At 40.1% G+C, this 25224-nt stretch overlaps 1 protein-coding gene across 11 annotated transcripts in view; it reads right to left on the reverse strand.

The window, feature by feature from the left end:
* The window catches only part of SVIL (supervillin), a 110099-nt gene that overhangs the window by 68653 nt on the left and 16222 nt on the right, over positions 1-25224 (reverse strand). For 3 of the 11 annotated variants that reach the window (XM_017820237.1, XM_017820236.1, XM_017820229.1), the window contains exon 1: positions 2612-2731. The exons of 4 other annotated variants lie outside the window; for them this stretch is intronic. In XM_017820237.1, coding sequence (XP_017675726.1) covers positions 2612-2672 — 61 coding nt within the window. In that variant the 5' untranslated portion in view covers positions 2673-2731. Of the gene's footprint in view, positions 1-2611; positions 2733-25224 lie in introns of those variants that run through there. 4 more of the 11 variants (XM_017820238.1, XM_017820235.1, XM_017820230.1 and 1 more) reach the window with 3 other exon arrangements.

Raw genomic sequence — 25224 nt, forward strand, 5'->3', positions numbered from 1 at the left:
TCAACGCTTTATGGAACTGCCATGTTCTACTCTTAGTATCTGTGGTGTAATATTGCAGTCTGGGATGATCACTTTAACTTCTCGACTCAGTTTCCCAGCTTATAAAATGGACAGTAGACATGTTTATGATGCACTCTGCAAATGAGAAATGCTGCAAGCAGAAAGAGCCTTTTTGGCTGCAGCCTAGCATATAAAAACTGCATATTCACTGCAGAAGTCAGAGATGTCCAGCTGAGGATCTGTTGCAACAGTATTACACCATCCATGACAGACAGAAATTGCTGTCTACTGTTTGGAAGCTCCCATGTTTTTTTCTGAAAAGCATTAGAAGTAAAGCCTTAGCTTTACTTTGACAGAGGAACACGTGTTTACACTGAGAGCAGATGCAGCCTCATTTTCAAAAAGTATGTATTACAAAGTCTCTAGGTTCCCAAACCTTTGTGAACTATAACAAGCAATGGGCAATCTCCCCACTCTCTCCCAGATTTAGCTTTTTCATTTCTGCAATCAAGTGCATCACCAGAGGGTCTAAATGATAACCAGTGGCAAGGGGTCCAGTGCTCCAAGTACCATCTCCACCTCCATCCATTCAACAACGAGGATGCTATTAAGAGACCTTAGAGAACTGCTGGCCAGGAAGCAGGGGAGCACCTGGTCAGTGACTGCTGTTGAAAAGTACATAAAGCTACTAATAACTTACTCACAATGGAAAATTGTCTTCTGTCCCCATCTGTATTAAATCTACTACCTCAAGACCTTAAATTAATAAACAGTTGGTCACTGATACAGCAATCATTTAACTATTTCAAAGAAGATCTAACTGGTAGCAACAATTTTTTGCTTATGCAGAATATTTTAAAGTCAGGGTAGAATGTCCTTTATTTTTGCAGAAAGGGTATAATGCAAGTTATAGCTGACAATATGGGTCTTAATTTAGAGAACGTATATTTTGTCTATATCTTTCAAAACTTTTCATCCTCTTTCACTTCTTTCTGCCATCTCTACAGGTATAAAGATTAAAAAAAAGGTAAAAAAAAGTAACAAAGAATTTCAACAGCTTGATAAAGAAGCTTAAATTGTGCAAAAAAGCATTTTTTAGGCATCTGCTACAAGTCACTGCAGATTTCAAGCAGCTCTGCTAATAGCATTCTTCAACTTTAATAGGCAACTTTTTCCTGTTTTTGTTAACATTCATTTTCTCTTTCCATTAAATGGAGAATAAAGCACATAGATTACACAGAAACCTCTTGCTAAACCAAAACAGAGTATTATAAGAAAAACAGTGTGAATGGTATATAAATCATTATATTTTACACTACAACATTAAAAGAATACTCCATGCCATAAGCATCCTCTAAAAAAGGCCAGATTTACATGATTTTGAGAAGACTATGCACTAACTTTCAAAGCCCAGCTCAGTATCAGCTTAGCTAATCAGAACCAGGCATATCTTAAATTTATAGCTGTTCTACAGGATACAACCCATCCTAGAATTTTTGGCACTGAAACAGCTGTCCACCATGAAAACCACAAGCAGACCACAGAGAAATTCTGCCTACCCTAGCCAAAACGGGGGAGGGAATATGAGAAAGGAAGAAAGTAGCCTGCATTGCTTCCCTGGGAGCAGGGAGGGAGAAGGGCTGCTAAGACGGGGCACATAAGCCGGTTTGGCTCTTGCTACCCATTAAACACATTCAGTAACATCATAGACACCACATTTATGCTGCCTCAAAAACATCTTAAAACTTTGCTGTATTTCACAGGGGTGAGCTCCAATTTTCCCCCACACCCTAAACACAGAAAAACCTAGCAGGCAATTATATTCTGTTACACAGTTTTGATATTTTATGTATTTCCTCCTGTTCAAATTAAACACCATGTGGGGGGGATTAAAGTCCAATAAAACTTACTTACCACAATACAGAAGTCTTAAATACAAACACAGGAGGAAAAGTAAAACAACTGTGCATCAAAAGACAATAAATATGCTCAACAAAGAAACATCAGTTTAGTAGAGTCTTATTCAATGGTTAATTTAAAGATAAAAACCCACCCTCACAGCACCTGATACACAGAAGGAAAATATTTGCAACAGCATTTTGTTCTTTCTTTTGCTGAAGAATTCTAAACATGTTCATAATCACATTAAAGAAATTTTAAATATTTGCATTTAAAATTAAGAGTATATTCACTGAAGTGTAAATCAAACTTGCTCACAAGTTTAACCATTTGTTCAGTCTAGTTCCCCTCCCTCTTAGGTACAAGCTACCGGATAAAACCACTATCCATAATTTAACACATAAGAAATTTCAAATGCTGAATTCAAAAAGAAAAAGTAGATGCAACCTTCCAGTGTTACTTAGTATATTTAAAGGCCCTAAGTCGGTGGCATGCTAAGCTAATTAAAAGATCCATCTAATCGGATCTTTCAAAAGTGCCCTTTAGGAAATAATGAAATAGCCTATTTGACTAACTGCATACTGATTGCTAAAGTACCTAATGCAGCTGCAGAAGATCCAGTCAAACAATATTTACACATGCATACATATATACAAGAGATTAAACACACACAAATGAACTGTATTTTCTTCTATCTACTTGGAACTCTTACCTTGCTCCTCAGAGTATTTAACATTTCCCAAATAGCTGGAGATCCAAGGATTTCTGAACATGGTTGCAGAAACAAAGGATTCGGCAAAGAGAAACTACAATAGCAGCTAATTCTCCACCAGCCACAGCCCTAGGCCTGTCTTAGCAATATCGTGTAGAGATTTTTCATAGCAGAGGACTGGAGCTGTCAGGCTATCGCGTCCCAGGGAGTACAGTAAATGCATAGCAATAGGCTGCAAGCCGGAGCAGCTCAAGCCAGTAATCAGATTACAAACAGAAATTAGGCACATGAATGCTAAAACAGATTGGGCAATGGTGATTGGGAGATTTATAATATTACCACTTCAAAGATCCAGCCAAATCACACACTATATTCCTGCAAAATGAACGCAGAACCCCTAAATCCTCGTATTATGAAAACAAGCAAACAAAAAAGCCCCAACAACAACAAAACCAGAAAAAACCTCCAAGAAGAAGAATAATTCCTTCATATCTCTAATCAGGATAAACTGCAGTGCTAGCTTAAGAAAAACAGCATTCAGGCTGCCAAAAAAATGGACTCTGTTAATCATATCATTATGCTTAAATGTTTTGCTTAACTATTAGTTGGAACATTTAAAACAGACAAGATTTATGGATAACATATGAGCAAAATTACTGGTGGGGGTGGGGATTAAAGAACAGACACCACAGCTCCAAATATTTTAATTCGAGACAGAAGGTGCAAAATTGCACAAAAGTACTGTCTAGCTACTTTTTTTTTTTATTATTAAACAGATTTGATGGATTTTGGATTGAAGAGTTGAAACCCTTTATAGTTAATTTTGAAAGTCTGGAAATAATAATTTGAAATGGTGCAATAAGCCTGGCTCAGTCGCCACACTGAACTACCTGATGGTCTAACATACACAAAGAAGCATTAAATATGTGACTGAAACAGGTCCATGCACTTAACCCCACACAAACAAATAGGGAAACCCATTAGCTTCCCTCCAACAGACTTCTTCCCTTCAAAAAGGTTTCAACTAGTATTAGTATTACAGGCCAAGAGAGTGGGGGTGGTTCAGCCTGGAGAAGAGAAGGCTCCAGGGAGACCTTATAGCACCTTCCAGTACCTAAAGAAGGCTACAAGAGAGCTGGAAAGGGACTTTTTACAAGGACCTGTAGCAATAGGACAAGGGGTAATGGCTTTAAGACGAATGAGGGAAGGTTTAGATTAGGTATCAGGAAGGAATTCTTTAAGCATGGTGAGGCATTGGAAGAGGTTGCCCAGATAAGTTGTAGATGCCCCATCCTTGGAAGTGTTGAAGGCCAGTTTGGATGGGGCTTTGACAAACCTGGTCAAATGGAAGGTGTCCCAGCTCATGGCAGGGGTGTTGGAACTAAATGATCTTTAAGGTCCCTTCCATCCCAAACAATTCTATAATCCCATGAGAAAACTCACCACAAGACTGGGGTTGTCAGGACCATGAAAACATAGCCTAGAAACAAAATACTTGACTCTGTATTGTCAAGAAACAAAGTTCTTGACTCTGCTCACCTGTTTTTATGATATCTGGTACAACAGAACCCAGATCTATGCTGGGAACCTCTATGTAAAGGAAATATATAAGCAATGATGCTGTGAAAGAGACTGCTTAACCACAAGTGAAATATATCATCTATCAAAAACCTATTAATGGTTGTTGGCTTGCCATGAATTGTATTTATCCTGTTTAGGTCATCAAAACACTCTTTTTCATGCTAGCAAGTTATTACAATGGATAGAAGAATATGCACTTCATCTTGTCTAATGCCCCCGCTATTTGTATTCATTTATTTATTTTTAAACGTGAATAATGTTTGAGTCACCCTAACCAAAGCACCTTATATTAGTTGATCTTTCAACAGTCAAGAGCTCTCTAGAATGAGAGTCACCCAACACAAGGAACATGACCTCAAAGCCTCTGACTCACCAGGTAACATCCTCTGTTCAGAAATATTTGGTGGTACACACCACGTTTTTTTCTTTGCCTGTAAGCTTGCTACCTCTCATGTTTAATTCTAACCACTTCACAGCACTACCAATAGAACACAAATGGCCTCCATGTACTAGAGCCTAATATATAAAAAAAAGCAGTAACAAAAACCATAATCTGTTGACATAAGTTCCAAATTTGCCATTAACCTGAAAATCTGCTTTATGGCCTAAGTGTAAGTGCAGCTGTGATTAAAACACAAAACCAAGACAGTGCAGAACTAAGAAAGAAGATGCTGGTAACAGCTAATGGAGAGATTCAGGACCAGTACCTGTGTTGGTATATCAATAAGAGATGCTCTGTGCTGAAAAATCCCCTCTTTCTCAACCCTGCTTGTGTGAAGACTGTTTACTTGGTCTTGTAAATAGATGTATTATTACCTGGAGCACTTTTAAGCACCTGTAACTCATTTGATACACAGTAAGGGAAGTTTCTCTTATATAAAGTGCAGATAAATAACATTCATTTGATAAATTTCATGTCTGCACTCTTAAGCAAGGTGGAAGGATAAGTTAGATTTGACAGCTGAGCTGATGGAATAGGTCATGGCTGCCAAGTCGTCCTACCTGTCGTTCCCTCTGCTGCAGGACTTCTGCTAGGTCCTGCTCCCCTATTGACCTGGTCTGATGACTAAACTGGTAGCAAATATTCTCTTTTATTTTTGCAGGGTATGCTTTTCGGGATGTTCCAGAACAAAGAAAAAGGCACAAGATCTTATGACCAGGAAAGGGATCAAGGATCAACCCTCCTGGCTAACGAAGCAGGTAAGCTCAGCTCAAATGTCATCCCCATGTCTGGCAATGTCCCATACAACAGAGGACGGATAGGTTTGTATTTGTGGAGGGAGGAGTCAGGCTCTCACATTCCTTTGCTATACATCATCTCCAACATTTTATCCTCAGCATCCTCCTGGTGAATGAGGTGCAGAAGGTAAAGCACATAGAGCTGAAGAAAGATGGAAAACCTCTGGAGTGCCTTTCAGAATGTGTAATTTTTAAAGAGGTTTCTGCTTGTGCTGTTTAAATTCTACCCACAGAACACAGTAAGAAGCCAGTCTCTCCAACAGCTCTGGCTGCTACCTGGGAAGAAATATTTGTGATAGGCTTTGGTGCAAGTAGGACTCCTTTTCCTACTATATACAGCTGACAAGTCAAAAATACAGAGGGTGTAGAATCAAAGAATTATTACAGAGGAAAGTAAAATATCCAATAAAAACAACATCTGTAACAAGGTCTTCACAAAAATACCTACCCATACTCTAAAGTTTGGCTTAAAGATCTCTTCGTGTTAGGTTGGAAGGTGAGGCAATCAGCCATTGCTGTGTGCACAGTATCTATGAATTAACATTAATATCACTGCTGTTAATATTGAAACTGTGCTACTGTGCAGAATCTGTGATCTCAGAGTTTGCTCAGTGTCAATTCAAGATGCGGGGTATGTGCTAACACTGCTTGCAATATTAAAACTCTAAAAGCTGTGAGATACTGGAGCTTTAGTGTATTACACTTCACAGTGTACACTTAGTGTACTGCACTTCACAGATAATTGGGAATATTTAACCACGGTAACTGACCACTTCCCTCCCTCCTTTCCATCAATAAGGGATCACCTATTGTAAAAGCAGTCTCTGTGCTGTACCTTAACAGCTTTGGCAGTGGAGAAGAACAGTAAGGTGTAAAAAGAGTAAGTCAGCAGAGTCAAGCAATGGTATAAAGAAAAGAAATCTTGGATTTAGCATTGTGCTGATTGTTTGGAAACAGCAGATTTAAGAGTAAATCTTTCTCAGACGCAAAGAAATTCATCACCAAACACTTGAGGAGGAAAGGAGGAAGAGTGGTTTGTCCTTCAGAAAGATCCAGTCTCCAGGAACTAGAAGTGTGTTCAGCCAAGCTGTTATCAAGGCTGCGTTACAAATCGGTAGTAATGTTCTTGTCCCCCTCTGCCATCATTAATTCTTGAGCATTAGCAGCCTCCAACATAAGCAAACAAAGAGAGAACAACAGTTCAGCCGTCAGAAAGGGGGGGCAGCCCAGCGGGAAGCTGTTTGCAGTCATCTGGGCAAAGAGCTCGAGGTTAAGCATGTATACATTTCAAATCTGAGGCTGCTCATGAAAGACCAGCTGGCAGTTAAACGTTGTTCTGAAGCTTCCCACAGGAAGAGAAGGAAAATATCTTCCTTTTGTCTGGCAAAACTAATCGCTCTAATCAAAGTTGGAGTTTAAACGGCTTGCAAAACGGTTCCCAACTTACAGGGCTGCCAGTCCCAAAGCACTGAGGAGTCATGAATCAGGTCTCAACAAGATCAAGCCTTTTTCCTTCCTGAATTTTGATCACTTATGAATTTATATTTAGAAGTGTTTCTCTGTGATAAGGAGAAGTAGATACTTTGTTGTGACTTGTAGTTATCATAAAAGCAAAAATCAAAAAAGCCCATGACAGCTATTTGAAGAAAACCTAAAAATAAAATTTTAAAGAAATCAACAATGCAGAGTAAAGAAAACCCACAGCGACTGCAAAGAAACTTTCAGCAAATATGCTAGTTAGGTAAGCAAGAATCTGAGCAGCACAGAAAACTGAGATGAGCTGTATAAACAAGATGACGAAATCACATTTTCATCCACACTTCATGGGTAGAGACTTAAAGAAGCTCATGAATTTTATTCCACTGCTCTTCTTCTGGACAAGAGAAGCACTCTTGGAATAGCTGTGCCAAGATCTGAGATGCTATAGATGATTGAAGCAATGAAGGTCAGAAGATTGGGCTAAACCAGATCACTCTTTTCCATCCCTCCATCTGACCTCCCCTCCCAGGCTGCAGGTTGCTTGCATACCCCACAATCCCTGTCAGTTTTTGGCATGCAGGCATGTCTTTCTGAAGGAAAGTGGCAAGACACTCCCTTTCCTTATTTCCCCTTTTTCCCACTCTCCAGGAATTTCTGCCAAGATGTTCAAGAAATAAGTCAGCCCAAAGCTAAAATACAGGTCAAAAATCTACTAGAAGATTACTTCAATACTGCAATCACTTAACAGAAAGTTACCATCTTGAGTGATATCCAAACAGCCTAGCTTGCAAACACAGTTTGTATTCTGGTTTTGTCTTCTCCATCCAAACCTCATGTATGTGGGCAAGTGATAATTTCTCATTTCTTAATTGGAGGCCATTTATATGAACTTTAAAACTAGGATAGTTTTCTGACATGGTATCATCACTCTAGTGGAAAGCAAATGTAATCCTTTTCAATAATGATCCTGGCAAGAAGATTTATGTCTGGTCAGTGAGTATGTTTTGGACAAGTCTTCAGATAAATTTCAGCGCTGCATTGTCTGTGCGGTGCACTTTAAAACAGGTCATATGCAAAGAGATCAAAAAAGCTGATTAGTAAGATTTATAAAGGGGACTGAGTTTTTTAGAACAAGATGACAGATGTGTTAGAATATGGATGGTCTTTTTGTACTGCCTATTTAGTCATGTGCTGAGGGAAAAGGGAGAACAACAGATATTTTGGCACACACACTAAAAAAGCCCCTTCCAATCCCTAGATTACTCTTTCAGATTTGAAGAAATATAATTTGAGTCATTAATTTTAGCAGTAGATTGCTCCTAAAAGGAAATTTTGGTACCTTTCAATCTTGCAACACATTTTCAGAGTAAGGAACGTGAGTCTAATGTTCCCTGACATGCCTATATCTTGTATCACTGTTTGCAAAACTGTATGGCAAGACTGTAGCATAAAAGATGTCCAAGGTTTTCCTCTTTAGGAGTAGGATCAGTCAAGAGTAGCTCCTTCAAGGAAGTTCAAGGGCCACATACCCTTTTCACACATGGTAATCAGATATGCCAGCGAGGCACATTATCCAAATTCAGTCAGACCTATTTGTCTCTGGGCCTGAAAGAGTAAGAGATGATGTCAGGCATGAACACGGCCAGGGTTAGACATGGACTGAGCAAATGGCTGGAAATGAGGATAAGGCAGGAACTCATCTCCCAGCAATACGTACAATTTGAATGATTAAACAGCTCAAGGACTTTGAGGAGATATGGGTTTTTACCTAACAAAACAATATTTGAGAGTGTTTCACACCATGGCTCATTGTAAAGCAGCTGCAACTCAGATTGTAAAGGCACAGGGTTAGCCACAGCTCCATGGATATCCTCTGAAGTCACACCACCAGCAGCAGCTTCTTCTTTACTATTGCAGTGAACAAGAGCTTTGCTGATGGGATGACCAAGGGCCTTAACTGTTGTTGGGATACTGGCTGTAAAACGCCTGTCCTGCAAACAAACAGGTAGGGTTTTCAGGATGTGTTTCCCCATCTTCTGACACTTCTGGTGTCTACAACCAGCACAAGGCTGTCTCATTGCCTGGAGCAGCAAGTGGTCCCATGCAGTTAAGTGACACAAAAAGCCCAGGCACACTACTGAGTTTTCTCCTGTCTGCTCTTGTACACCTCTGTGCTGCTATCTCCGCATGCATGTAAAAGCCCAAAAAGGGAGTCGAGACAGGCACACGCACCCCAAGGAAGAATTTATAACAACGTTCCTTGGCTCTTTGTGATAGTAGTCATCTAAGGAAAACATCAATTTTGTTTACCACTGTGATGTGACATTTCACAGGTCACATCATATCCCTGCATACTTACCTTGAAATATAACTTTTCAAGCCTCAGGCAGACAACAGCCTTGCAGACAATGAATCTGTGAGCCCAGCTCCCATCCTCTCTATACCATGTTTCAATGCTTTCTCAGAAAATTAAATATTTAGTAAAAGAAATAAAGAAAAAAATGTATGCTCTATTCAAAAGCTGATGGTAAAGGCAGGACAGCTCAGCTACAAGTACTGTCACTGAAAATAGTGTCACTATGAAAAGGCACGTGTACCAGACCTTAATTTACATCCAGCATGGCTAAGCAAAAATTAATGAGGCAAGAAAATCTGGTTAACACAGTGATGCTGCAGTTCTGGAGCCTGTTCTCTAGAGAGCAGGTTTAAATTCATAGCAGCCATGGTGTTTTTCTCTGTATTGCCCTCATTCACTCCTAAAGCCCCTGCAAAAATCACAAACATGCCCAGTGCTCAGGGGGGCACCGGTCACTAACAGAAAATTAATCACAAGTCAGAACTGAGGAGCCTTCCCAGAGCTGCCCAGGAAAGCCTGCACAGCATCTGCTTGTGATGCACTTGTCTAAATCTACAGAGATTTTACTAAAGGAAAAACAGAAATACTTTTTTGTTTTTTAAGGCTTCTTCCATGTGAAACTCAGTTTTTATGAGGTGGGTATGAAGTAACCTAGACTAGTGCTAGTCTTCATGCAGGCTGTGGGTGCCAATATTCCCCTTCTTCTGGGAGCAAGACCATTGCTTTAGCCAGTAAAAATTAGTCTTCCAATAAAGGGCATAAAAAACTGCATAAGAAGAGAGGAGAAACAAGTCCTGACATGGAAAAAAAAAATTAATTCCCCTTAGTTCAGGTGTGCCTTGCGCTGCAGGCAGCACAAGGAATGAACACACACTTCCCAGCAAAGGCCACTACAAAGTGTTTCAGTATAGAGACTGACGGCGTGAACTGGTGTCCTAAGGTTATAACCAAGCACACAAAAAATACGTCAGGAAGAGAACTACAAGTTACTAACATTTACACAAAAAGCATTTTACTTTTTAAAGCCACCTCTTAATAGCACAATTCTTGATATTTGCCAGGCAGAGTTTCAGTCTCTCTGACAGCTGGGCTCAGGCAGCAGCAGCTCGCTGTCAGCGCCGCAGTACTGGGTCGTATCTCCCGGGGTCTGGGCTGGATCCGTTCTGGGCTGTGCGCTCTCTGCCGCCATCCAGCATGTTCTGTCCCCAGACACGGGCTCTGCAGCTTGCCTAATAAGGCCACGCGCGAGTTGACTGGCTGGCTTATAGGTCACCCAGTGTTTACCTTGCAAGCCGGCAGCGCAGCAGCAGCCGGAGCCTACCAGCCCTCCTCAGCTCCGGGCCACGGCTCTGCCATCCCTGCGCTCGCACAGCCACGGGACGCGCGGCAGTGCAGCGCTGGTCTGCAGCTCTCATCGCTCCTATGCCAGAGGTTACGCTCACAGCTGAGGAAGACACGTCAGTTTTACCACAAGCAGCACGAAACTGCAGGGAGTTCAGGTATAGTTTCCACCACAGCACACTGTAGGGCCACTAGACTGAAAAAATAATCAGGTTTCTCACTGCATGAGTTGCTTGAAAGTAGGGCAGCAGCGTGGGTATAAAAACAGCCGCCTTCACAGCTCCAAGGCAGCAGACAGGTACTTGTCAAACACCAGAACCAAGAGAACTAGATGAAAGCAAGGTACAGATACTCATTTGAGCACTGCTATTTAATTATTTATTAGTCTTGATCAGTTATGGTGAGATTCACTGCAATTCAGACAGATGGCTTCAAAAGTAATGATTTACTCTCCCCAGAAATAGCTATCTGGCAAAAAGAAAAACGAACAAAAACCCTCCTTCTGATGCATCTTTTGGGATTCAGTCTATTTTCCGCTTCACATCTCTCCTAAGGCAACTTCAAGATGCTAGATTTGGATACCACCCTATCTTCTTTCCCAGCACAGAGTCTGCCAGGAAAGCCATGAGACTGCTCTGTGGTTCGAGCTGTCAGAGGAGAGCAGTGCAGGCTGCCTCCTGCCACAGTCCTGCTGCAAGACCCCTCCAAGGGGCCACTCAGAGTGGCTTTTCCCTTCAGGTCAGTACAGACAATGAATGTCCATCCTTCATTTGACGCCACCCAGTAAGGTTTAAATACCTACCTAATACTACCAGATATAATGAGGTATTTACTACATGATTCTCACAGCTAAAAAACTCTCTTGAGCTCAGGGACCAAAACCAAACTATGATTATCACCCTACTGAAATAATGAAACTACTGCAGTTATGTCCTGTTCCTGCAATGAACCTGAGGTTCACACTATTATAATTAGAAGAGATAGAATATACGGCAAAATCACTCTTAAAATAGTTCATGTTAAAAAATGCAGCTGGGAATCACACTGGCAGTTTGTAAGCTTAACAGTTATTTTGGGCTGAAGCTCTGCCCAGATGCAAACACAGATCTCGGCTCAGAATTGCTGACTTTCTGCTCAAAGTCTATTCTCACCCAATATAATACAAAGAAATGGGGCACACACGTTCAAAAAAGGGCCAGTCAGACATAATTACACACAGGTAAGTCCTAAATAAGCTAACTCACTTTGTGTCCGATTTGCTTAGATCAGCAGCACAGTATGCTCTTATGAACATCAATAATGAACATTGTAGGAAACAAAACACACTAGGAATGAGACAGACTAGTGCATGTGCATTAGACCTGTGAAGAGTTTTAGGAAGAAGTCAAGATAGCCCTGAACTATGGAAGTCAGTCACATTTCACAGACATCCAGGCTGGGCCGAGAGAAAACCTACTGGACTTGCACTACTTGCGAGAGGAAATGGGTTCACCCATTCAAGTCTCCCGGAGTACCCATGGACAAAGTACCATGGGAACACTTTCTCCTCTTGGCTAAAAAGGAGAACCTCAATAAACTCAGGCACATCCATAGAAAAACACTGTGACACCCTCGCAGGTGACTGCTGATTTGACACTGGTTAATTTAGGACTGTAGGAGTAACTGCACACTAGCAAATGCTTTCAAATGCTTTTATGCTTTCACAGTTTTAATTTTAAATAGGAGCTAATGTTACAGCTGACTTTTCCCCATTCTAACACTGTCATTTTCCATATTTGCTCAGAGACATTAAGAATCCTAAGACGGTCTTCAGGAAGGAATTTTGGGAAGAGTTTAGAAATACAGCAGTATCTCCTCCTGTGCTAAAGATGGGGGGAGGGGGAAAAAAGTAGAATTAACATTTTTTTTTTAATCTGTATTCTGAATATCTTAAATGCAAAAGGATGCCTAAGCAGTAGGGAAATTACCCTCACAAAGAAGCATGGTTTTTTCATTGTTCAGGACAAAGCACAGTTACCAGCAGAGCTATAAACTTCTCACTGAATTCTTCAAGAACAGGGTAGAAAAGTAATTTCATCAAAATCTATACATATCAAAGGTGATGCTGAAAGAACAGAATCATGGCTAACATTGAACCTCTGCTTTAAATCAAGGTGGAAGAATGTTTTCCTTACTCAGTCCCCCACACAGGCCACCTCCTCCAGTGACCTTACAAGAATCAACTGCCACCCCAGCCCTAGGTCACACGAGAGGAAACACATCCACCATATAATCACCAGTTACGTGCTGCAGGCACACATTCATTGAGAAGACAGATGGGGTCTCAGTGAGGTAATGGGGAGGTGTTCTTCCCCTGATCCACAGATGGTCAGCTCAAGCTCAAAAGCAAAATATCATAACTTTGTTGAAATGAAATGTAGTGAACAAACTGGCTAGAAATGAGGGAACAAGGGCAGTTGCTTGGGGAGCTGAGTGATTTGTTACAGTCCAGCTTCCCCGAGCCACCTCATCAACATACAGAGAACAGCCCCCAAGGCTGGTGCAATATTGATGCCCATGTTATGGCTGGAAAGAAGTGCTCAGCCGCACTGCAGCTTTTACTGACACATGGGAGGAGCTCAGCAGCACTTGTCCCAAAGTTCATGTATCTTCCCAAGACTAGAACTGCCATTTCCAGCTCTACTCCTCTTAGACTCCCAGCTCTCATCCTTGCCAATCCCCCTCTTCTGATTTTATTTCTGATGCCTTTTGTGTACTTCCATCTTCCTCCTCTACCCCATCCTATGGGTAATTCCACTGTGTTTGTGTTCTTCAGTGTTTCCAAAGGTACCTCCACTTCTCCCCTGGCTCTTCTCCAACTCCCACCGCAGATTCTCCCATTAGAGACCCAGTCTCCTCACTGGCTCTCTTTACCCACTCCACTCCATCCCCTCCACAAACCCGGCCACCTTCTTTAGCAGAATTTTGTTTTCTTTCTCTAGGAGATTTTGGTAATGGTCTGTCCAACCTAGCAGACTTGATACTTACTCTCCCCTTTAATAGGAGAGAATCAGTCATGGGAAACTAAGAAGGTGTATTTGTGAGAGCTGAACCAACTGGAGCACACAAAGCTTAACTTCAGCAGCACACTGGAGAAGGCCAGCAACCACAAGGTCATAGTGTAAAAGCATGCTGATAGTCTTGGACATTTTTTTCTTGCAGGTAAATTCTCTTCATCAGTCAACTTGTTTGTCCCATGAATAGCGTCAAAGGAATGCTGTGCTGTCTGAAGAGAGGCATTAAGCATGTGTAATGGAAAGAGACATCCCTTAAAAGAGAAAAAAGACAGGCAGCTTGAACAAATCAGAGTTGGAAAGAACAGACTCCCTAGATGTCTTCATGGTCATTGTTATTACAGTAATATACCAACAACCAGTTACAGAAAAGGTGCTGGACTAGGTCCTTGCAAGGCAAGGAAAAAATACCTTGCCTTGCAAGGTATTTGTCTAAGAGCAAGGCAAAACCACTGCCGAGAAATAGTGCATGATCTTCAAAATCACAGACACGCACACTACAGTGCTTCTTAGCCAGCAGAGCACAGCTGGACAAGGCCCTGTGCCAGGTGATGCTACAGAATGCTCAGTCCTTAGGGCCCTGTCACGTGTGAAGACAGCCTGCTGTTTAGCTGATATTCTGCAAGCTCTGATGAGGCAGCAGCATGTTCAGCTGCCACAGGGAGCACAGAGTTCCGGAGGGGCTGCAAAACCCAGGAGGGAAACAGGATAAGTTCTGCAGCAAGACTTCTCTTTGCCATCCACACTGCATTGACTCCAAACCCAGGATCTTGTAGTTCTCAGGAGAAAGAAGATATTGCAAGCCTTGGGGAGTTTGGGGGTACCTGGACCCTAAGAAGCTTCATTTTTAAAATGCCCCATCATCCTCACAGGCACTGTAAATGCTGGAACCACAGTTTGTGATCCAAGCAAGTGAACAATACACGGCAGGTGCACATGAGCTTCAGCACCTTAAGAGAGCATGTGCTGCACAGATACACAAGAAATTCATGCTCCTAGTTTATTGTTAGCACCAGTGTTCTGCTCACAGAGTCTACAGAAAGGTATTCTTATGGTATGAAAATAGTTCTTCTTCCCACAGCAGGGAGTCATTTGGGAACTTCATTTCAGCACATCAGCATTACTGGCATATTTACTATAAAGTTTTATATCAAAACTCCACAGGAAGTTGTTGAAGTCCAAGCAAGATGTGTGCTTGTCTCACTGCTTTTCTATATTTGGCCTGATTTTTAAGTGCTAATGGAAGAATTGAATAAAATACAGCAGTAGAAGAGTTAAGTAATCCAGCAGCTTCTCTAAATACATGATTTACCAATTTGTATTTGTATTGCTATTACACATAGCTTGCTTTGACTTAAAAAATCAAGTTCATAAACAGTCAAGTAAACAAACAAACAAAAAAACCCAAAACCAAGCTCAGTGAAGGCTACATTTCAAGACATTTGAACTATTTTGTAAGTATACTGTTTGCCAGTGGTTGTAAGTCAAATTACAGCAGTATTTCAAACTGCCATGGAAAGTATGCCTGCATTAAAATTCAGCACAAGAAACTTAAACATCCTGACAGCATGTGGCCATGCATGAGATCACTGCGAAAAGCTGCAACATTTTCTTGAGCTCTTTGTTTTCATTTCCTGGGAAGTTTGAAACTTCAGTAAGTAATCAGCAGCTTATACCCAAAGTCTAGATGTAAAGTCAGCACAGACTGGAGTAAGTCCAGGAGTTTCATTAGCTCACAATATGGAGTAAAAGAACGGAATCTTATCCAAGGAGATCTGGAGCACTAGAATGCTATTTAATGAATGCTGAACTGGAGGCTTGTTCCTAGTGAAGACACTATATAAGGATTTCACTTGGAAAGCATAATTTAATTTTTATAGTCAAATTCTCACTTTCTTCACTCAAAGGTATGTGTGCATATATGTGAAAGTAAACTATTAAACAATTTGGCATGTGTAAGTTCTCAAGTAGTTTCTTTTTTTTTGGCCAAGTATTACCATTATTTCTTGCCAGTCTTTATGAAGAACAGTGTGAGACCATCCAGCTTCTAATATTTCAAGAGTCTGTGGGTGTGTAAAACACACCTGCATAGAAATTGGATTTCAGAGGAAAAAAGTTTGGTTGGTTGGTTGGGGTTTTTTAGCTTTTTTTATCTATTGATTATAAGAAAGTTCTATATCAGAATAAACACACAACTCACCTATCCTATCTTTTTGTCTTGTAATTGGGAAGCAAAGAAAAGTGAAAGTCAGGCAGCTTGGTAAGTAACCTGAAAAATTACTTCCAAACACAGAAAGGCAGGGAAGAGAAAGGAGTAGACGGAGATGAATCAGCACCAGGAATTCCAGAAATCTACATTTACTGTAGAGCACTGTCTTGTTTTATTTCAAAAGTCAAGCAATTGTTTCTCTGTATAAGTCATAAATTGTTAGTTGTAGTGCTTTTTTTTCGAATGGATGAACACCAAGGGTGTTCCACAGCCACTACTTTGTGGAAAATATCTTAACAGGAAGATCCAATAACAAACATTGTTAAACACTGTAATAAATCTATCCCTCACTACAGAAAAATAAAAGTAACATTTTATTTTTATTTCCTTATGTAAAGGGCTTAACTGTTTCAGTTCATACTCTTTTTTCCCCTTTAATATCTTATATTGTGAGAAAAATCAATAATAATCAGTTTTTAAGTTTGGAGAATGCAGGAGGCCTTTTGCATCCTTTCAGTTACCCCTACTAAGAGATAGGGGTTGAAAAAGAACTCAGAACAGATTTGGGGTCCAGTTTTGTCAGAATAATATATAGTTAATCCCTTTCCATCTTCTGAATTTGCTACAAATAAGTTTTTTCCCCTTCCTATTTTTAATCCCATCAAGTGTTATGCCATTTAATTCTTCCTCTTTCCAAGCACTGGTAGTATAAATGAATCAGTTGGAGTCCTATAAATACTCTTATTTCAACTTTTTAGAACATGCTGGCTACCTCTGCCATAAATAAAAGCTACTTACACAACAGGCAGCCAATATACAAAGCCCATATCTGTTAGAACTGAGACATCTCACTTCATTAAGATCCAGTTAGATTAAAGTTTTTCTGTAACTTGTTCCACACCAAATGTCAGCCTAATGCTTCTACTTTTTGGTCAAATACTAAACCAATATATTATTTTTATCTTCTAATATTACCTTCCCTATGAGCTTGCTACACAGAGGCCATACTCAATACAGCCAGTGCCTCAAGACCAGTCATAAGGTGACCTGGTGTCCAGCTTAGGTTTTTGGGAAATGTCGTGAAGGGCATTCACAATTAATTACAGGTAAATTCTCGAAGAATTTGAGAGCAAAACACAGAAACCTTAGCTCCAATACTACCCATGTGACTGAAGACTTATGTGACTCAAGTACCATATGAAAGGGATATTTTAACATTAATCTTTGGAAGTTTCCATAAAACTACCTTGAAGGAAGCCAAGACACAGATATGCCATATCCTACAACATCAAGGATCATAGAAGATGCTGCAGTCTCCCAATCCATCCCACTTGCTATGTAATTCCTCCCAATACATGATAACTTTTTTCAAATTATTGGTTCAGCAGGTTGGAGGAAGCTGACTTCTGGCAGAGGAAGACAAATGCTAGCACAGCTACACCCCTTCCTGGCAAGTAATTTATCTGAATTAGATTAAGCTTTTCTGACCTCCTCCACCTACCCAGAGCTCGGGTTAAATGCAAGAGTTACCTATCCAGCCCCTCGGTACTAACAGGACACAGCTGAGTAAACAACTCTGCCCTCTTAACACAGAGCAGTGGGACTCAGAAAAACTAACAGGCTGGTTCCCTGGACTCCTGACACCACTGCAACAGCATCAATCGTTTTGAGCATTATAATTGATACTGAAAGTCAGTTTTCCATGATAAAGGCAGATACCATAACTTTAAAAGCAACTGCTAATATACAAAGGGGTTAATTTAGAGGGCATTTGTACAGACAGCCCATAAAACATAACTACGAAGCCAGATGAGCAAGTTAGAAGATAATGACTTCTACTTTAACATGTTTAATCTGACATTGCCTTAACTATCATATTAATCAATTTAGGATACAGCAGTACAGAAAAATAATGAAAAACTTTTTCTAAAGAGCATCAAACAGTTCTCCTCTGCTCTCCACAGTGTACAGTCCAATACACGTTGTCAGTGAGTGTCATCAAATCTACATTGATAGCACAACCTAATTCAAAGCTTAGAAACAGCACATTGCCAACTCTGTTAGGAGCACAAGTAAAGCATCAATCATTCTACAAAGCCCTGAAACTTTTTTTAAAATATTTCAACCCCAAATTTGGCTTCTGCTTGAGGAAAAGAATAGATAAAAAAATGTATTAGAAAAAAGATAGATAAAAAAAGCATTCAGGGCTTCTTGTTAGAATAGACTTGATCATATTTTAGAAGTAAATACTTTATGTTTTTAAAAACAAATAAACAATAAAGGGTTGTGGGTTTTTTTGGTTGGTTTTTTTTTTCTTTCTGCCATTACCTTTAGAAATATTAGCTGAGTACTAGGTAACTTCTTAAGTTAGTGTAGGCTAAGGATGACAACCAATTGACAAAAAATGCCTGAAACTAGTTTTGCCTGATAAAGTTCCTTTTGTTAAACCCAACAATTTGTCCATAAATGACTGATGTGGCAATCTTGAGTCTCAAAAATCCTACAAAAATAAAACCTCCAAAGAGAAGACACACTACTAAAATTTCCCAATTGTCCTATAGATACTGAGAACAGCCATGAGCTCATCAGGTACTGTTTTTATAGCCTTCCCCTGTTTAACTGGTTTTAAACTCCTTATTTCTTTTTCCAGTATAACAATTATCTTCTCACACTCCCCCCTCCACTGAAGGAATATCATACCAGCAAGCTCCTTTTTGGCAGTTCAATGCGTGTGTGATTAAACAGAGTGTTTTTCATAACTTCTGTTTAACCTTGAAATCTGCTGCTTCTATTTCAGACTCGATGAAGTGCTGGTGTGCCTGAAAGCTTGGCTCATTTTTTCCCCCTATACCAGCTGGTCTAATAAATTACTGCTTCCCAACAACCTCATGTTAGCTATGTCCTTAGATCATACACAGCTAACCACCATTATGCCACATCAGACTTGTATTAAACCATGATAAAGAGTACTTCTGGCTTAAGAAATAATAAAAAAACAAGGTCACCCAAACTACTACCTTGCATTAAAGGTAGCCATTTACCTTCCCCACTCATCACACAGATGCAAGCAAAGGGTCACTTATTAAGCATCTTCCAGGAACATGAGCATTTTCTGTTTAATCTGCTCTAAAGATAAAATGAAATATATCAATTGGACGTTTCATTAAGTTTGAGGTGGCTCCAGGCCTGATGGTTAGGTTCCTAAACTGTCTGCTAGAGAGTATGAGTGTAAAACAAGCAGTTTGCGTGATTTAAATTTTAAAGCAACTTTTTCACTTAATTTGAGAAAGGGAAGGGGGTGGGAAAGGAATGGTTTGTTGCAGATAAATTACCTCTTTTCAATCCACGGGTAAAAGTTCCTTTCTTTAAGGTCTGGCAGTTGGAGGCTTAACTCCCCTTTCAGACATGCCTTTATTTGGAAACAATGAGGGAGCAGGCAGGGGCAGGGCAGGGCTTTTTCATAAATGTTGCGTGGCCACATGCAAACTAACAACAACTTGGCAAAATGAGTGGCAGCTCTGCACAATCAATACAGCCATATGCTCCTCGGACCAAAAAAAAAAAAAAAATCAAGAACAAGTGTGGAGTTTACTGTTTGAAAAAGCAAACAAACAATAAAACCCTTTGTAATTGCTTATTAATCATTAAAGGAAAGAGGAGAAGACGAGAGCTCCATAGAAATCCCACAAGGCTTGAAGCTCACACAACTACACTCTTTCGGACACTTACTGCCTGTATCACAGTGCTATCTTGAGGACTGCAGCGTATCTGCTCTTGAGAGCAAGGAGAGGCTCCTGATAAGAGGGCATAGTCACATTCAAGGCACAGGCAGCACTGGCTATGAATGGGAGGGGGACAGGGAGCTCACTGAAGTGCTGACAAATGACTCGATATAAAACTTCAAACTGGGCACCATCAATGTACCAAAACACAGGAACAGGAGGCAGCTCACAGGCCGTTCACTGCAACACCTGCAAGATGGCTCCTTGTGATCACATCCTCCTTCTTCCCACAGACAGGGAGAAGAGGCTATTTTTACACAGCTGCTGACCACTTTGACAAAAATAAGTGGAACTAAGACTTGAGGCCAGTCATCTTCCTGATATTACTGATATCTCCTGGGAGTCTCAGGAACATCAGCGGCAGAGGAGACCAAGTGAGGAGACTTCAAGAATTTGAAGTAATAACCTGACCTCAAGCAAAAGATCAGGATCTACTTGCATTTTCTTTCTCCACCCTGCTTTCTCTCATAACAAGAAACACTCCCAGCTAGAAATGCTGATGTACCTTCAGCAATTTTTCCTTTTTTCTTTTGGAAAAAGAGACTCCATCAAGTTCCATTCAGGTTTTTTTCCCCTATCTTCCTCCTCGCTGGTATTGTAAAGGTCAAATACAGGATCCTTCAAAAAGGCATTAAAGCAAAACAGAAAGAAGAGGTATCTATTTAAAAGTACTTTCATCATCCTCAGAAAAAAACTTTTTGTTCCACAAGTTAAAGTTCACATTCTACACAATCTTTAGCTTGCAGTATCCCCTATGCTTCTGGAGCATTTGCTCAGTCCGGTTGAACTGAGGAAAAAAATGTCCACTTCATTGCAGATGCCTAGCACTGGTGCTGGGTGGAACGTCACCACTAAGCCAGTCTCTCACTTCCAACCTTTCTAGAACATAGTGTTCACAGAGACACCTGGCTTCAGTGACAGAAACCATTTGCATCCATCCTCTGATGGATGGTTGATTTGAGAAAGAAAGGGAAATACCTACTAAAAAAATTAATTTGCTAAGGAAAAGCCTGGGCTTCCAACAAACAAGGTTCTTCTTCCCAGTGGACAGATTTGTGATGAAGGTTTGGCATCTGTTCAGTTCTTCCTCTGTGGCAAGTTACTTTGCTGTCTCCTGCACAAATGCAACCAATGCAACTTTGGCTGCCTGCAAGTAACATTCAAAAGCCTCTCATCCAGAACAGTCTTAAACTTTGTTTTCCATCATAAAATATATCTTGCAGATGTATATTTTTATTTTTCCTGCCTGATCTTATGTGGAGAGGCCACACTGTTAAAGCATGGTCAGCAGGAAGAAGGTGAGTAGGAGAGTTTCTGTGGCACAAGTCCCTCTTGTAGTAAAAGGGCTCAAGACTGAGCAGTAAGTGTGGAATTCTTACTTAACCATGCAAACTTCAGGACTAGGCAAGTGATAAATATACTTTCCTCTCAGAGGACTCTGAAGACCTCTGTCAAAGGGGCAGCCTATATTTTACCCCCAAAAGCAGACACTGCGTCTTTAGTCACCCTATAAGGGCTGCTGAAAGCTGAGGTTAATAAGTGATTTTCCTTCTCTCAAAATTGCAGCACATCTCACTTGACCAGTAGTGATTCCCTGTTGCACTCCTCAAACTGATGAGAGCTCTTGGAAGTATTATTTCTGATAAAGTATATTTCAAAATTTAAGACTTTGCATTTTCATGGTCACATAGCATCTCTGTTAGACTTACTGACTGCTGAAGATTTGCCTCTTAAGAAGAAATATTTCAATTTCAAGGCAAGTTGGAATGATTTTCTAAATCTTCCCAAACCTTCAGAATCCTATTTAGCATGTTTTGACATTTGTGGTTGTTTTCAGGCTTTTTGCTGGGATTCAAGAACTGCTTCATCTGTGTTTATAGTATTTGTGTTCCTTGCTCTGGCATAATAAAGGGAGTGAGCAGCTGTTCCTGTTCCATGACCAAAACAAATAACTAGTTTGGTTTAGATTTTAACTTCATATCACATCTAAAAAAATGACAAATATTATTTTGTTCCTCTTCCTCCTATGGATTGTGCCATTAAAAGGGTCCTGTCGTACAGATTTTGATTCAAGAAACACAGTCATGTGTTCTTCCTTTTAACCCTTTATATTTAAGAAAGGAAATATTATTAGAGGTGGAACAGAACATTAATTTCACTAAGATCCTATAATTTAAACTTTAACTACCCTGAGTCCAGGGTAGCTATAATCCTGTTTAGCAGTTTTGCTCATTGCACCACTACAAGGATATGTATGACAGGTTGGCTTTGGCATTTCTCTCAAAGTTTTAATCAATACTGTGGAAAAAATGGCATAGCAGAAATAAGAATATGCTGACCATCAACAAAAGTTTGAGATTTTCAATTTGTTTCTTCCAAGTGGGATTAGAACTATGACCTCAGTAGCTCTCTCCAAACCCTCATCAGTTCTGAAAACATTATAAAATACCACTATCCTACAGAACTGAAATCAGACATTTTTCATAACTCTTTTGAGAGGAAATGGGACTGTTAAAACAAAGCAACAATCCTTAAAACTGATTGCTACCTTGAGTAAGTAAAGTTACAGAAGTATTAGTATTCCCTGTAATAAGTCTAGTGAACACTACAGATTGCATTTAACAACTGGCAATTTTTGAAAGAGCCACCACATGCTTCCCAGCCAAGCAGGGCACTTTACCACAAGTAAGCCAGAAACTGTAACCAATTCAGTGACAAAAACAAGCTCAAAAGAAATGACTGGCAACTTAACTACTAGAAGGTGATTTATTTCCACAGTAGCTGGATGTAAATACTTTGTCTTCTCTATGCTGCTAGACTTTCAGTTCAGGGAATATATTAAGAGATTCAGAACCTATATCCAACACTGTGGCTCCCTCTGATTGTTCTGTTGTGTAAAAACTATTGTGTAAAAACTATTGTGAGGTATGTTTGGCCTAGTTAGCCAAGAATTTTACCATCTCTATAATTAACTCTGGAATCTAACATCATCATCCCCTCAAGGTTTCTTAAAAATTTTAATAGCCTGGTTTATGAATATTCATTTGCCAGCATTATACTTCCAGGGATTTATGAAAACTCATTGGCATGTCAGTGCCCAAATAGGTTCCATTATTTCTGCTTCTTCCTTAGCATATTTATTACAAGTCAGGAAGTGAACCAAGCCTGCAGTTGATCCAACCATCTAGGTAATTTCATAGAGATTACCCAACACAGCAGACATCCAAGTGCTAAGGATGTCTATTAATCCCTCTGCTGGATGTGATGCTTCTTCACAGGCCTCATTGGTTCTAGGCTACAAAACTTGTTTCTCCCTTATCTCCTCCTGTTTCTCTCCTCCTACATGCCACTGCAATTACAAGCCAAGCACGTGACAACCAGCCCTTCAAAGACTGCTCCTATGCAAGAGAAGAGTTGCCCAAATCACAAAGAGTGGTACAGACAATTATTCCTCACAGTCAGCTTGCTCCATCAAGAACTACAAGTCAGATTGAACTGCCACACTGCAACACCTAAATAAAGTTTGTGACATGTTATTCCATTACCAAGAGGCATAAATGGTTCTTCGGTACCAAAATGTATAATTTCTTTGACAGTTTATTTTTTTCTGAACTGTGACAATGCTACAGTTTTAGACCACTGGTTTGGACATTACTTTATGTCACAGACATGTGACCCAACCTTTTCCAGATATAAAGCATCTTCAGTTCTCAAAGGAGAGCTCAGTAAAGTCCATAGTGCAGGTAGATCAAAAGCTCTTACAAACTTGAATTGGGCAACAAATATTTAGAGCACGGTTTGTAAGGAATATTAAATTTAAGGCTACATTAAATGTATTAAGACAGGTGTGTATTATGCAACGAGCTTCTTCCTAATATTCATGCAAACTGGAAAGCAAAACTAGAAAGTCAAATAGTATGTGTCATTTCTCCTATCTATTCCTTAGCTGTGTTTCTCCTTTGTCAGCAGAGAGGCAGCTCAACAAAGCTCAGAAATACTTTTGTCATTTCCTAATAAAATGAATTTAAATAGAACTTTCTGAAGTTATTGTCAAACCTTACCTTAGAATAATTGATGCAATTATGTGATTTTTCTCCTCATCACCACTGCTTCAGAACAAACAAGATAAGAGTTATCTGTCATAAATGAGCATTCCAAGGTTCTGGTTTCTGTTTCTGCTCTAAATATTTACCAAGCAATGAAAAACTTGATATTTGGAAAAGTAATTACCAGCAGTACCATTAGGCACACATAATATTTAAAAAGGTGTCTCCAAAGAGAGCCTGTAGACTACTCAGCAGGAATAAAGGAGGATAGAAATGCAAATAAAGAATAACTTAAGTAATAAAAAGGGTATAATCCTTGCAGGGAAAGGGTAGAGAAATTAGAGACCAGCAACTCAGACAGTGAAGAAGAAAGGTCAGAAGTCCTGAAGGTTGTAATCATGATCCTGTTTTAAAAAAGGAAAGGCTAAAATTGTGACTGATACAATGGTCTATTGGCCAGCCCATCAAGTCTGAAGTACCATAAATAAAATGGCTTTATACAACATCATCACTTGCAATTTTTCACTTGATGCTTCCTCTAGCTCTCAGGTCACAGCTTTGGCCAGAGACTGGTGTTTGGGAAGACTATTGTAAATTCTTATCAAAACCTGGGGAAAAGCCTTGCACTACAGGCAGTCCTGGACACTCACTGGTCAGGGTACAGCAAGCACACATCACTGTGGTGGAATTACACTATTTCTGCCTTGTTTTTGTGGAGAAACCAGCCTATTTGGCCTTGTTTTTTCCTTTCTCAGCCTTCTTTGAGGAGGAATTATTTATGCTAGGTCTTCAGAACACAAAGACCTATTGTAAAAGTCACAAGATGCCTGTTTGCCCTAACTGGGAGAGATTCTTTGTGGTGGAGGGGGAAGGGGGACCTTTCACTATTATGGGATCTCCTTTAGAAGTTGAATGGTTCTTTTAATTATTATGATTATTTTAAAAAACAACAGGTTAAAATAATTTATTTCAAGAACCCCTGAGCCAAAAGCTTGATTTCTGCTTTGCTAAGTGCTCCAAAAGGAGGTGAAAAAAATCTGAGCTAAGTCTGCCCTGCAAAACTCTACTACCACCATCACCCCCCCTTATTTATTTATTTTTAGTGGCTTGTAAGTTAAATCTCTGGCCTGCAACAAAACCAGGTTTGGGTAGCTGTCAACCCTTAAAGCTAAAGAGCTACAACACTTGGCAGGTGGTTGAAGGAAGGACTTTTAGCTACAAAGAAAAACATGATAGGCTGGATAAAGCTGAATGCCCAATTTTTTTTGGCACCTGATACTCTTGTAGGATATACAGCCATGTTGGCCAGCTTCAGAGTCCTGAATTATGTAAATATTTCCAAACGTTTTGAGCCTGTCTGCTTTGCTAGACCACCCACAGGGAGTACAGCTTGATGGCCATGGGAACAGTACCACCAACTGCATTGTTTTTTACTGTACTCTACTGAATACACTTAACCCCCAGTGAACTGACAAAATTACTCCTCTGTATCAGGAAGATTCACACACGTCTGCCCAGCAGGAGCTG

This window comes from Lepidothrix coronata, unplaced genomic scaffold, assembly GCF_001604755.1.
Source record: "Lepidothrix coronata isolate B3197 unplaced genomic scaffold, Lepidothrix_coronata-1.0 Scaffold80, whole genome shotgun sequence".
In the NCBI taxonomy this organism is placed as follows: domain Eukaryota; kingdom Metazoa; phylum Chordata; class Aves; order Passeriformes; family Pipridae; genus Lepidothrix; species Lepidothrix coronata.